Source organism: Tupaia chinensis, unplaced genomic scaffold (assembly GCF_000334495.1).
Source record: "Tupaia chinensis unplaced genomic scaffold, TupChi_1.0 Scaffold000453_1, whole genome shotgun sequence".
NCBI classification, from domain to species: Eukaryota; Metazoa; Chordata; class Mammalia; order Scandentia; family Tupaiidae; genus Tupaia; species Tupaia belangeri.
This window is the reverse complement of record NW_006159960.1, coordinates 827,812-842,088: the sequence shown is the minus strand read 5'-3', so window position 1 is coordinate 842,088 and position 14,277 is coordinate 827,812. Positions and strand designations below refer to the sequence as shown.

The 14,277-nt window shown below is 38.8% G+C and overlaps 1 protein-coding gene across 5 annotated transcripts in view; it reads right to left on the bottom strand.

Annotated features, from left to right (window-relative positions):
• Positions 1–3,394: 3,394 nt before the first annotated feature.
• LHX9 (LIM homeobox 9) overlaps positions 3,395–14,277 on the bottom strand; it is a 20,828-nt gene continuing 9,945 nt past the window's right edge. For 3 of the 5 annotated variants that reach the window (XM_027774547.1, XM_006155432.1, XM_006155433.1), the window contains 2 exons: positions 8,412–8,614; positions 7,013–7,270 (listed from right to left, as the gene is read on the bottom strand). In XM_027774547.1, the coding sequence (XP_027630348.1) occupies positions 7,013–7,270; positions 8,412–8,614 (461 nt within the window). Of the gene's footprint in view, positions 4,324–7,012; positions 7,271–8,411; positions 8,615–14,277 lie in introns of those variants that run through there. The other 2 variants (XM_027774548.1, XM_006155435.2) reach the window with 1 other exon arrangement.

Genomic DNA, 14,277 nt, shown 5'->3' with positions numbered 1-14,277 from the left:
ATTGCAGAAAAATAACCATTACTTAATAACCATTACTTAATTATTCACATCGTAATATTTTGGGGGGAGGAGTTTATAACTTTTTTTAAATTCTTGTATAGCATCTAGGTTAATCAGGTAAAATGCTACAAATATATTTAAAATATTTTCCATTAATTTTTTTGGGGGGAAAATTACTCTGCAGAATTTAAACAGTTTCAGCTGCTTAAAATCCTAAAATACCTTTGTGCTTTTCAAAAATTACATTTCATAAAGGACATTTATCTATAGATTTAAAGTTTACTGAATAATAAATATAACTTTCAGTGATGCAAGCACTCAAAATTCTTCGTTGTCAAATGTAAATCTAGGGACTGGCAGGTGGCGTGGTAGTTGGGGCGCTGGACTCCCACATGGCCAACCACAGTCGGGACCTGGCAGCTTGCTTTCTCGCTTTCTCTTTCTGTCTCTCACTCTGTCCCTCTCTGGTCTTTTTGAAATAGATGGATGAATATATAAATGAAATTAAGTAATTCTTAAAAAAAAAAAAAAGTAAATCTAATAGCCATCATGATTTTTGCTGCTTTAAAAAGGGAAAAGAGACAGAATAAAAATGATTGAAAAAAGACGGTCTCACCTTTGAACTTCTTTACCTTTATGTATTTGTCATAGACAGCAATTTAAATATCCTCTGAGGTTAATCTTTTCTGGGTCAATGTGAAAGTCTAGAAAAAACTAATATACCCATACATAATATGAGGCAATAGAGACAGGGCCATCTTATTTGTAGCAAAGTTTATTTTCAAATAACCATAAAAGGTATCCAGTTACTCTTCAGATGAATTTATAAGATCATGCAAGATGTAAACATGACGTTCCAAAGGGGGAAAAACGTTCCTGACAATTCTAGTATGCGAGGGGAAAGTACACAGAGACGTACAGTAGGGATAGGGACTCTCTACATATGGCTAATACCTGAATCGTTATTCTGGCCCGCTTTTTGTCATTTCAGTACAAGATTAAATGCAATGCCAAGAAGCAGAACTTAATAAACTGAGGAGAGAAAAACTTGTAGATGTGATAGATGATAAGGAAAGGTCAACTCTAGTAATATTCACAGAGAATGTTGCAAGAAGGGAGTGATGTTAGATAAAAAGATGCATTTTGCAACGAAGTTAAAATGAAAATTAGTAATGACAATAATATTGCTACTTACACCATAGTCATTGACTTTTCTTTGGGTCTCATCACAGTTCTGAACTTTGTTTTCCTTTCTTCTTGTTATGGAACCAGGTAAAATAAAATGAAAGTCTTCCCAGAAGGCATTCAAAACAATGTATTAATTGAGAATTATAATTTACTTGGAAAACAAGGTAAACCATAATATTATTCTGAAAAAATCATCAGCAGGGAAGAGTAGATGTCATAAAAATGGTGAAAATCAATAGCAAACCATAAAGAAAATAACTTCCTATTTTTCACATTGACTGTAAAGCAAAGGACTGTGGGCTTACATCCAAGAGTTTTTATTTATTTCAATATTCAGAGATGGTTTCTAATTACTAAAAACAGAAAATAGAGCCAAGAGGCCAATCCAGAGTTCATCTAGATGTACGCTTTTAAAGAAAATAAAATGATACTCCTTCAATTCGGTCTAAGCACGGGTGTTTTTCTTTTACCCTCGTGTCTAGAGACAATACCAGGTCAAAGGTATTGAACCACTTCAAGCATATACAAACTCCCTACAAGTAAAGCTAGCTTTTTTCATAACATAGTTAAAAATGAAATAGCAAAACTATATATGAAATTAAGAGGCCTTTTTGTGTGTGTGTAACAACAGTAATATCCTTATTATTCTCTTTAAGAGTTTCGAATGACATGACTCCAAATTTTCATTCCAGAACTTTCCTTTTCTAACACATCCCACTACCATCCCACTACCATGCAACAAAAACATGAGATGATATTTATGTGTGGCCAACTTGAGAAATGCTTATGTTTTCTTTGACTCAAAAAAAAAAAAAAAAAAAAAAGGTTTTTGTACAGGAGATTCCTCTGGGATTTTGTTAAATAAAGCTATTTACTTTTTTAGGTGATTAAAAAATCACCAAGGTTTTAAAATGTTTGTTCGGGGTCTGTTATTAGGGAGTTTTATCCTGATTTGAGGTATTGGAAAACCTACCTGCCTTGTAAGTCAGCACTGAGTTGGCCAGTCATCTAAGCAAAGCTCGCAGACGCTCTCAGTAAAGCTTTTTTATGCCCAAGATCAATTTGCCAAAAATTAAGCTAGCCTGGGCATTGGGGAGGTAGAAGCTATGAAAATGCAGTGCCCTGCTCCCGATTAAGAAGCCGGTATTCTTCAGTTCCGGCAAAAAATGGCATGCTTTTTGCCCAGGGTGGCAGAGGGTTGCACATCATGGGAAAGCATAGCAGACCTTCCGAAGCTGCCTCACAAACTTTTTTCTCTTTGCACTCACATAATTAGTGCTCCTCTCTTTTTACTTTTTGAAAAAAAAAAAAAAGTTTTAAAGTATCTGTTTCAAATTTGCCTTATTTTTTTCAGATGTCTAATTTTGGTTTTTCCCTCTTCAGTCTCTTCCCGCATTTCACATACCAGACAAATATTTAAAGGTCTGTAAAACCAGGCGAGGTTCCAAACTATTTCTAAATGAAACTGCCATAGGTGACAGAATAGGGAAGGAAGGCCAAGCTGTGGCACAAGGATTTGAATAAACTGGCTGGAAATGCATCGGAAAATCTATTCGAGTTGCTATAGCCACAGATGAGGTTTCAATGAGGCATAAACATTCAAGTTACTGACAAAACCAACATATTTCATGATCACTCAAAATAGCCTACTTGTCAGGGCGCATTGGTTTTTTTCATTAGTAAGCTGCTCTCTCTCGCTTTTCATTTTTTTTTTCTTTTTTTACTCTTCAGGAAGTGAAAGCACTTAAGAAAACATTCAAAATTCTGAGAGTACATGTAAGTGAGATATTTAATGTCTGTCATTCATAAAAGTTACATCATTTACATAGGGTTCATTTGTATATAATAAAAATTTCATCATAATGAAAATTTTTCTGGAAAGTATTGTATATGTTAGTTTTTAACATATGCTTTGGATATACAGCTAAACAGGAATAGTTTAAAAAATTCTTTCTTCAAATATTCCCTTTCACAATTAAAAAAAAAAAACTCACTCCTAAATATTGGTTTTTCTTTCCACTTGCTCCTTGGTTTGTAATATCATAGGTAACTTGAACTATGCAAAGATTGGATCTTTTTATAGTTCAGAATATATTTGTGTATTTCGATAAATTTGCTCATTGCATAGAAACATGTAAACACATAGAGGATCTCTAAATTTTATTCTACTCATCTAAAAAAGTTGCTTAGATTTTACACAATCGTGTATTCTGAGGTCTATTTTTCTTGTAATTTGGGTTTCCATTTTTTAGTGTTTAGTATATGTGTCAATTGAAAAGAAGCCATGAACAGTTAAAACCAAGTAAGTAGTTTTATCCTAGACTAACAGAATTTAATCTTGTCATAGCGTCTGGATTTTTTTTCCCTAAGTCTAACAAGTTGTAACTGCACTGTGCTGCCTCTTTAAGACAGTGTTCAAAATTAATTTCAACAGTGTGTGTTTAACATAAAGTTAACTATGTTTGCATCAAATAAAATGTTTATTAATGAAAGCTATTTATCATACAGGAAACAGCAAAGAGAAGTCATCATACAGAGATGTACACTAGAGGGGACAGATGTAAAAGTGCATGCAGAAAATTCTGTTTAAAAAGGAAGTAAGAAACAATAATACTAAAATTACTGCGTTTTGATCCCTAGACTCTTAAATGAGTGATAGCTTGTCTTGAAATTTACAATTAGAAAATGCCATAAACAGATAGGACTAATACACATTAGCAAGCAAGTGAAATGAATGTTTTGGGACTTTATTTTACAACTATTTGTGCTTGACAAATGTGTGGGATTTCTTTTCGATAATAATTTGCTTCCAATATGGGGTGGGCTTATTACTGCCAGGTTGCTCTGGTTTGTCTCGTTGTGTTTTAAACCACATGAATTTAAGCCTTCATTTGTGTTAGACACCATAAAGAACAAAAGTTTTGTTAACATTCAGTAAAATGACATTTAAATCTCTCTCTCTCTCTCTCTGTTTTTTGGCTCAATAAATTTTTAAATGTATGATTATCATAACCTAATAGTGTCTTTGTCTTCACTGCAGTGGATTTCCGATCAAACTTTTCCCCTTCTTTTAATACTTTAGGGAATTTTCAAACGTCGGGATGTTTGGCTGTAATGCCCCAAGATTTGTTCTCCCTGAAAAAAATCATAGTGACAATTTATTAACTACAGAGCAACTTGGCTTTTAGGGGTCTGCAATCTCTATTTAGATTTACAAATATCCATCTGTGCTCAATAGACCTAACATGAAATCTTAATCATATTTAAGGTTTCTTTCATGCAATTACTTTATCTGCTAATTATCTTTTTTGTAATGCGAAGGATTAGTCTGAGTCAAATCAGTGGGGCATTACTTTTATTATAAGCAAATATATCTCAAGGGAATGCTAGGTTGCATTACATTGCATATGCAATAGTGTGTACATTGACCAGGAATCAGAAGTTTGGACACCTCAAAACTATTTGTATGTTTGAATACTTTCAAATTTTGGGTATTACCATTTTAACAGCTTTGACATATGGATATTGGAGACACACTAGTACAGTTCAAATTTAAATAAAACTGAGGGGAAATAAAACTCCTTAGATCAAAATGGTTTATTCACACAAATTTAATAGGATATATCACAATTGTTTGGTCCATAAATATTTAGGGGAAATAGTTTCTATACAATGCATTTATCAATAAACAAAGAAACATGGACAACTTTGCTAGACCACTTACTGTACTATAAACACGAAGCTCAATATATAAGGTTATTGAATTTCTCAACTATATTTGAAAGAGTGCACGACTGCTTTCTATGACATGTTCGTCCCCTCTAACAGGATACACCATAAAAAGAGTTTCAGAAATAAGAGGTAAAACAGTACAAAACTAGTGAGGTGTCAAAGGGCTTAAAACAGTTAATTTAACAAACAACACATATATCCTGATTTTTCACAAACTTACTTCCAAGTTATAGCATAAGGCACATAGGAGAACTGAGTTATAATTAGTCTACTTAATAAAGTAGATCTATAGTACCATATATTGTTCTATCAAAGAACAAAATTTATAAGTATCAATATTTTACCTGTAAAAGTGTATTAATAAGATCTCAGCCTTACCAAGGTTGTTTGGTCTGGTTAGTGGTAAATGCCCAAAATGTAATAGAAATAGGAAAAGTCAAGATTTAAGCTCCATAGAAGATGATAACCACACTTGCTAAATATATAATGGCAATCACACCTTTCTTCTGTTACAGTGTTAACTTATCTTCCGTCATCTTTTTTAAAAAATAAGCTACTTTCTGTGCTAATTTTCTAAAGACCCTGAGCAAAAGTTACAATAATGCACTTTAATGTGGGCAGTGAACTGTCAATATGTAACCACACATGTTTACAGCCAGAAGGACACCTTTAAAATCTATTAACTAGCCACTTAGACCACCAGAGGAGATGTAAGGGGTCCAGAAAGTGGAGAATATGTGCAAAGTTATTCTTAACAATCCACTAAAGCAAGACATAGATCTTGACTTCTTTTTAAATTTTTTTTTTTTAGGAAATCCACAATCTAATTGGTATTTAACTACAACAGAAGCATAGAGATGAACATTCACCACTGCCCAGACCATTAAGATTTTAGTTTAAATTAAAAGGAAAAAAAAAAAATTTCTACTGTAAACTAGGAAATATATTCAGATCAGCATCCACAAGGCTTCTGAGTTTATCTACTTGAAATACTACGAATTTCAAATCTCTGAAAAGAGAAGTATTTTCGACACCTAAGTCAACCTGTGCCAAAATGAAATCAAGTGAAACAAAACCGAAAAATGTTCGTTGTTGGTGTTAGTCTACTAAGTCGGGTTTTAAAACCATCAGTGGTACAGAATGCCAGATACAATACCATGGTACAGCTAACACCAATTCATAGAGCTAGCAGTGAAATTATACCTATTTTTTTGACTTCTTAAAAAATTATATTTTGCTTATTTCCATTTCCCTGGGGGAAGAAAGTAATTTAGAAAGAATGGTTTTAGAGCTTTTTTTTTTTTTTAAGTTTTAGAAGATTAAAACAATGTAATTTCAAAATCTATCTGAAATTGTCATGGATGTGCAGGGAGCTTACATATTGTTCAAATACTGGAAAGCAAGTAATTAAGTAAAAAGTTTTCTGGGTTGTAAATCTCTAAGAAAAAAAAAGTCACATTTCTGGAATAGATTTCCCACCTAATTAATCATTACTATTTAAAATTGCTATAGTTAGTGCTTTTATTTAATCATATTCCTCATTTGAGCCAACAGTTCAGGTAAGCAGTTGATAAATTCAAATTTTTTTTCAGTTTTAAAGTTTCAAAAATGTGAAGTTTTGAAAATTCCATAATCACCCATACAATTGCAAGATTTTAAAATAATTCTTCAATTCGTTATCTGGTTGTTTATTAACCTAATCAGTTAACCAGGGATATGATTATCTGCCCATCATAATACCACTCATTTTTTTTTCTTTGAGATTCTGGAAATAAGTAACATACAATTTTAAGAGGCACTTATTAGAATGATTCGAACACTCTCCTTACCAATTGAATAACCTAATTAATTAAAGAAAAAAATTCCAAATACACTTTGTAGACAAAATATGTTCACTTAAAGGAGACAATACTGTAAACTCATTTGCCAAGTGGCTGCAGATGCTACACACCAAGCTGTTATTTTTATTCCCCAAATATTTTGTGGGTTAGAAAGAAAAAAAATCTTGTAAATAATAAAATAATAATAATTAGAATAATAATAAAAAGAAGAGGAAGCATGGAAAAGAAAAGAAAAAAAAAAAAAACCAATGTTAGAAAAGGTTCGTTAAGGTAGTTTGTGAGGGGCTTCCAGACTCGTGGCTGTCCATGTTAGAGGTCACGGAGGTCACTACAGTGATAGTGGGATTGGTCAGGTCTGTTAAAGTGGTCGCAGTGCCGGGTGGAGTGAGAGCTCCGCTGTCTGCTGAGGGCGGGGCCGGAAGCGACTTGCCATCAGCTTTATCAACACCCCCATTCTCCTGCCGCAAAAGGTTCCTTCTGAATTTGGCGCGTGCGTTTTGGAACCAAACCTGCAAACCAATCCCAATTGATTTCTTTACCGATGTTTCTTTTTCTTTTTCCTTTCTTTCTTCTCTTTCACTCTCTTTTTACTTTTTGAGCTATGCTTCTCTTTTGAAATAATAATGCTGCTTTTTCTTGGGAGGGAAAGGGCTTTTTCCTTTCTTTTTAGAGACTAACAACCAATGACTGGTGAATTCTCTCTCAACTGCATATATTCCCACCCAGGATGAACAAGTGCCTCGTGGGACAACTGATGTGTAAGTGGAGACACTATGGGAAAGGAAGGCCCAGAGACAAAAGGGGAGAAATAAACCCTGAGTCCTCATCTGGTGTCCTGTGGGGACATGAAGAAGGAGGGCCATTAAAATATCACAAAATAAGAGTTGTTCCTATAAAATGAACTTCACTAAAACAGACTTCAAGTTACTTATGAGTCTGGCCCATGGTTAAGTATTCTTCCCATGAGAAACACTCCCCCAGGGTCACAGACCCCAAACAGCACAAGACTGTGGATTGGAACAGAAAATGTCTGCCCTTTGAGAGGTGGGAGAGGATCCCAGGTAACCCAGAGCAACCCAAGGTAAGTTCATTGGTTTCATGTTCCTGCCAGGATGTATTTAGGGAAGCAACTGGACAGCAGAATTTACGCCCAATATTTCATTTCTAATTATGGTTTGTTAAGATGGGAATTTACTTTGATTAGTTGCTGAGACACGAACCACCCTTTTGGCTTTTTAAGAGTTTAAAAATTAGGTCTGAAGGTGATAGCATGAGAGTGAGGCTGCCAAGAACAGGCTGGGGTATGACAGTGCAGCAGGTCCCTCATGCGTCAGTGCATGGAAATCTCTAGAGCCATGGCCTGTGTGAATAACATCGGCCCATGTGCACAGCAGTGAGGCCCGGTGTGCTGGCTTTGGAGGACCCATCTCCCCATCTGTAGGGAGAATGCGTCTGCATTTAAAAAGACCCTACATCTCTGAACACCCTCCAGGAAGCCCCTGGACAACCTCAGTACACCCACTAGGGAGATAACTAAGGTGAACCAATAAGAAGCCATCTAGGAACCGTAACACTCTGATCAGGGAAGAGAGCTATGCACTGCCAAGGGGAAGGGAGGTGTATGCACAGCCAATGATGGAGGTGTCTTACCTGCAAAACTCTTTTGGTCAGTCCTGTTTTCTGGGCAAGCTGCTTGAGGTCCTTGGCATCCGGGTTGTGGTTGATGGCAAAGTAGGATTTCATGGTCCGGAGCTGGTGGTGCTTGAAGGAGGTGCGCATGCGCTTGGTCTTCTGAGAGGGTGGATAAGGCTGCTGGTCCCGGTCCAGGTGGTCGGCCTCATTCTCGTTACAACCTGAGTGGGAACAGTGAAGGAACAACTGCTTAGTGACAGCCCCTATTAGCTGCGGTGATGGCAGGCTGCTGTGACAACAGAGCAGCTATGAGAAGGGTGACAAGGCAGACAGGAGCGGGTATCTACACAAAAGGCAGGAATTGCCAAATCAGCCAAACTAGTCTGTTAACGTGGACCCAACCCTACTGTATGCAATAGGAAGGTATTAGGTGAATCCTTTTCTGCTTAGTGGTTGCTACAAAAACAAAATTTGGGAAGGTAAATAAACATGAAGTAGTAAGGTGGGAGAGAGAGAGAGACCTCCCAAAGTGAAAAGAAAAAACTCTTTTCTGACATTTTCGTGTATATTGGCACCCACTGCCCAGAGTCACACAAGGTTTTTGACCCTACCTTCTGTATTGCAGAATGAGACACGCTACCTGAAGGGATTGCTTTTGGGCATGAGGGATCTGGCAACCAACACTTGATGTCAAGTCAGAACCTTCTTGAGAGCCCCCCACCTGAGGGAAGATCCAAGTCAGTCCCCACTGTTGGCCTTTTCTCACGTTCCTAGAGATTTCTCAACTAGAAAAAAGTTAGAAGGTGACTAGAAAAGGGGAAGATGTTAGAAAATATAAATTTGCAAATTTCTTATGTAACCACAGTAGTAGTGTTTTTTGTTTTTGTTTTTGTTTTGTTTGTTTGTTTTTTTGTTTTTTGGGGTTTTTTTTTTGCTGTAATTGGGTAACACAGGATTTTAACAGGAAGGAATTTTTTCCCCCTTGGAGTTATTTTAATAAATATTTCTGAAAGAGAATAAGCCAGACTTCTCTTCATTTGCTTCATGCCTGAAGCGCTCCCCACAGCTGAGCTGGGAGACTCTGCTGGTACTTATTTCTAGGCTCAGATCTTGACCCCTTTTGCTGGGGATGTGTGTGAGTGAGATGGGAGCCCCCGGCTGGCCTGGCGGAGAGAGGGTGGCATCTTCTCTCCCCTTCTCTCCCCTTCTTCAGCACCAAGGGCAAAATGATCCAGCCTTTGAAACCAGCCAGAAAGTCAACATCCCCGGGATGGAGAGCAGTGTATTTAAAAGGTCATTTCCAATAAGCTACTGGCTCTGCCAGTAGAAAATACATCAAAATAAAAAACATTTCACTAGACTGACTAAGTCAGCTTCAAAAATTAAAGAGCATGGTCAGTTTTTCCCCTTTCAGTTCTACCTTCAGCTATTTATGCGATATTCATTCAGATCTGATCTTCCTGTATTTTAATGGATGATCTATAATAAACCTGGTCATGACACCCACTGGGGAAAGAAACCTGATTCTAAAAATAAAAAAAAAGAAAGAAAAGAAAAAGAAAAAAGAAAAACATCTTTAACACAAATGTTCTGTCCTACCTGGAAAAAAAAAAATCATCTGCCTGTTATATCCAGTTAGAACTACTCAGTAAATTTCTGTGTATATCTATAGATACACAGAGATATATAGAGTAAATTAGCATGTATACAGAAATGCAGAAGTGATACAGTTATCACCCAAGAGGTGGGCTGCATACAAAGCACATTTAACAAGCAAGGCTCCCTAACATCACAACGCTAGACATGAACTCATGTCTCTTTGTTTGTAACCCCATAAGACACTTAAGTAGAACGGTACACCTGGCAAAAGAGCAGGTGCGTTCATGAGGGAAAGACGGTCTCAAATTCATCTCTGGATCCCCTGAGTCAAGGATGGAGCCAAGAATTCAAAAAGCATTCAGTCACGATTTTGAACCCTTTGTTCATCAATAAAATTATGAGTGAATATTAATGCAAAATCAAACCCACTAGAAGTGCAATCTGAGGCAGATATATACATTCAAACGTTGAGCACAGGCTTCTTCAGCCCCACTGAAAGGGTAGCATATACCCAGAGAAAACACAGAGAATATACTTTACATTTTATCCTATGTCAGTCCAGTGGGATTATGTCAAGTTCAAATATTCTACAGAATTGCACTTTCATATCCTCGGATGGATGAAACAGTGTCTCACGACCTACTATAAAACTGTACTTATCTCCAGAAAACTGGGCCATATTTCACAACCTGATTACAAATCCACTCACAGCAAAATGGTCAAAGATGCACCCATTAGTCATTCGAGGCATCTTCAGATGTGATTTCATTCTGATCGTATGTGAGTAACAGAATTTTTTTCTGAATACCACATCAAAATTGAATATCACGCTTGGGATAGATGGCTTAACTTGGTGTTTAAATAATGCCCTGGCTGTTATCCCCCATCAAAGCCATATTTCTTAGAAATGAATATGGTTCTCCCTAACTATGTAGTCATTAGTCCTTAAAATACAGTTTATTAAAACAATTGTAGTAAGATGTGATAAAACTCTTCCCTTCTTATGCACTCTACGTCTGTCATCACGTAAAAGGCTTGGTGCATTTTAATCAGTGATGTAGTGTATTAAATATAATTATAGAGCCTGTAATGTATTCAGTATAATTATAGAGCCTGTTCCCATTGTATGAAGAGGTAGGCTGTCAGGTCTTTATTAAACACAGATTACTGTATACGATTTTTCCTGTGACTACATTATCTGTTACATTATGCAACATAATAAAGAAATGTTTCTTCTACAGAGTAACTAGGTATATTATGCTAAATTATTTATTTTTATCTACAATGACATTATGTAAACTGCTTCCCCAAGATCTATTTCTAAAGCTATAGGGTTCCCCTCTAAATTATGATGAAATGATAACTCTCCTACAACTGTATTAAATATCTTCCTGTAATTACACACCCAGCATCTGGAATAGGGGTCTATCTCCTAAGTGAAAACAAAGGAACCTGAATATTTTGTTTTCACTCACTTAGGAGATAGGCCCCTATTCCAGAGTAAGTTTCTGTTTTCGGAGCGCTGTAGCCTTCTGAGATTTAACTGACCCCTAGAAGACCACTAGGGGGCAGTGCCAGGCTAACCTAACAACCACCAGGAGCTTCGGAAGTTTAGCTAGGAAGAACCTAAGGAAAGAAGATTTGAGAAGTGGCAAAAATGTTGTCTCTCACTTAACGCTAAATTACACAAATAGGAACTGCCTACCTCCCAGCTCGTGAAGCTCTTTATTTCACTCAGCATCCTCAACAAACTGTCCATGTCTCTTTCTAAAATACCAGCCTGATTAATTTGCACAAACAGGCATAAATTTAATTAGAAATATTTTCATTAAAAGGCATCTGCCTTTTGCCAAGCACTCACTGACCTTTGCCAAGTTTCCCATGTCTGAGTATTTGAAGCAAAAATGTTTTGTGTACATGCTTTCTAAAACATCTCTGTGTACATTATTGATATATTTTGCTTAGTATCAACATTACCCTTTATGAGACTAATTTACATGTAAGAAGTTATGACCCTATACAACCAGATCATAATAATGAAAGGCTAACATAATGAATTAAAACTTTGCATCCATTTTATTCTCTACATTTAACGTGTTTTGAATTTGCCTGTTTGCCTCCCTAGGTGAAACAGACTAACATTGACTTCACAAATACTTTTTGTAAATGGCAAGGTTTGTTTTCTAGTCACGTATCTTTAAAGCAGTTCCTCTGGTTATCGTCACCTGATTGTAAAGCGCTATCTACTACTGACTAATATCTGTGGGAAAAGTCAAGAAAGGATGACGCGGATACTAACTCAGACGTCTGAGATGTGCACCCACTGGGGAAGGAGGGACCTCGGCCACTTTCTGCTCCTAGATCAAGACGACTTTTACGTTCCCAACTACCTGAAGCAGCACTGACTTGCAAATTAAAGACCTCACTGGCTCAAAAGGTTTTCATTCGTTTTAAGAAACAAATGTGTACTCTCTAGTTCTCTTAGGCAAAATAAGAGAACTAAACGCTGCTACTGTTCTTAAAGCTCCTCCGATCCTTCTAACTGAAAGAGCCAAGACGAAAGCAAATTTACCTAATTAGATTAAACAAGTGAAAAACCTGGCTTGCCGCCGTTTGGCTGAAATCTCCACCCTTCTGGACTTTACGGAGAGAGAGCCCCTCTCTCCAGAACAATTGCCAGTCACGTATGAGTGGGTCTCTCTCTCTCTCTCTCAACCCCGTTCCCCGCCCCCCTCTCTAATTAGGGCTTCGGTGAGTGGCTCGAGATTCCGATGTCATCTTCTATTAATAAAGAACAATTAGTGCCCTGCTTGTCCTGCCCCGGGGACCATGCTTCAAAAGAATGAAGTGCGTTGGGCCAAGTGGCGGCTAAGCAGAGCCCCTGCCCCGGCGCAGCAGGGGCAAGGGCAAGGGCGCGGCCGGCGGCCCAGGGTTGGCAAAACTCGGAGCTGTGCCCGTTAAGCTCACATGAACCGGCCCTGGCGGGGCGAGCTTCCAGCCAATCGGCCCTTTTCCTTTGTCCGGCGACCCTGGAATGACCTCCGAGGGTCAAGTGCAGCCCAGCCGGCCTCACCAGCCCCCATCCTCCCCGCCCACTGCGCCTGCCCAGGAGGGATTCTTCCTCTTCACTTAGAGCCCAGGAGCCACCTAAGAGGGGACTGGGGAACTCCGCTCATCCTTGGGGCTTCCCCTGAAAACTCAAGGCTTGTTTGGAGGTTGGCCATGGCTGTGTGACCTTCCCTTCCGGCTCAGCAGCAAGGTCAGGTCAGGCAGTACAACGCAGCACAGGTGACTGGAGGAGAAGGGCAGGCAAAATTCCTGCCCAGTGTCCTGTCTTAGGCTGGGTGTCAGAGTGCTCATAGAACGTTCTGGGCTGCCTCTGTGAGGACCCCAAGCTCCCTACCAGCAGAGTGGTCTCCCCTGGCCTGAGAGTCCCAGCCAGGTCTGACCAGGGAAAATGAGAGCAATTGAGGGCCTAAGGCTCCCCTAGAGGCCCCAGGGCCGCCCTTTTTCCAGTAGCCCCGACTTACAAGAGCAGCTTCTGTCCTGCTTCAGAGTTAGAGTCTGGTTTGCTGGGCTTGTCACCTGGGCATCCTCACCTAGTGACCAGGAGTTGGGGACAGACTACCTTAGACAGGAAAGTGACCTGGAGTGTGAGGTCAGTTAATAAATGATAGGTGTGTCCCCCAAAGCACAGAAGAATGTGGGCTCTGGGCCTGTTGCTACATTTTGTTTTTAATGAGAGAAAGCTGGTGCAGGCAGCAGAGTGGCCTGAGACCACCCGGCCCCAAAGCCTCCTCAGTGGCCTGCTCTGGAGGTCCGACCAGTTGGCGGCTGGGATCTGGATGGCCTATGGCACCAGGAAGCAGCAGCCAACCAGGAACACCAGGACCTACAGAAGGCACAGGCCAGCTCAGCCCTGGAGAGTCAGACCCACCCCTGGTTTTTGCCAAGATCAGGGAATCTGTTTTTGAATGGTCTTGCCAACTGTGTTCCTGATTAACTCTGGGCTGGTGACCACAGCCTCTGCCTACTCCAGACAGACTGGGGGTGAGCTCTGAAGGGTCTTTCTTTCTCTTTTTTTTTTCCTTCAGTATTTAGGAAAACCTCCTCTAGGATCTATAATTTGGCTTCCACAAAGGAATTGCCCTGGAGCTATTCTGCTCCAACTGGGAGCCAGAAACTAATGGCTCATTAACTAATGGGCAGCAAGATTTGGCTCTGCCTGTTTCGGGAAGTCACTGCAGCCCATGGTTATGAATGTCTACCCCCCCCCCCTTCCACC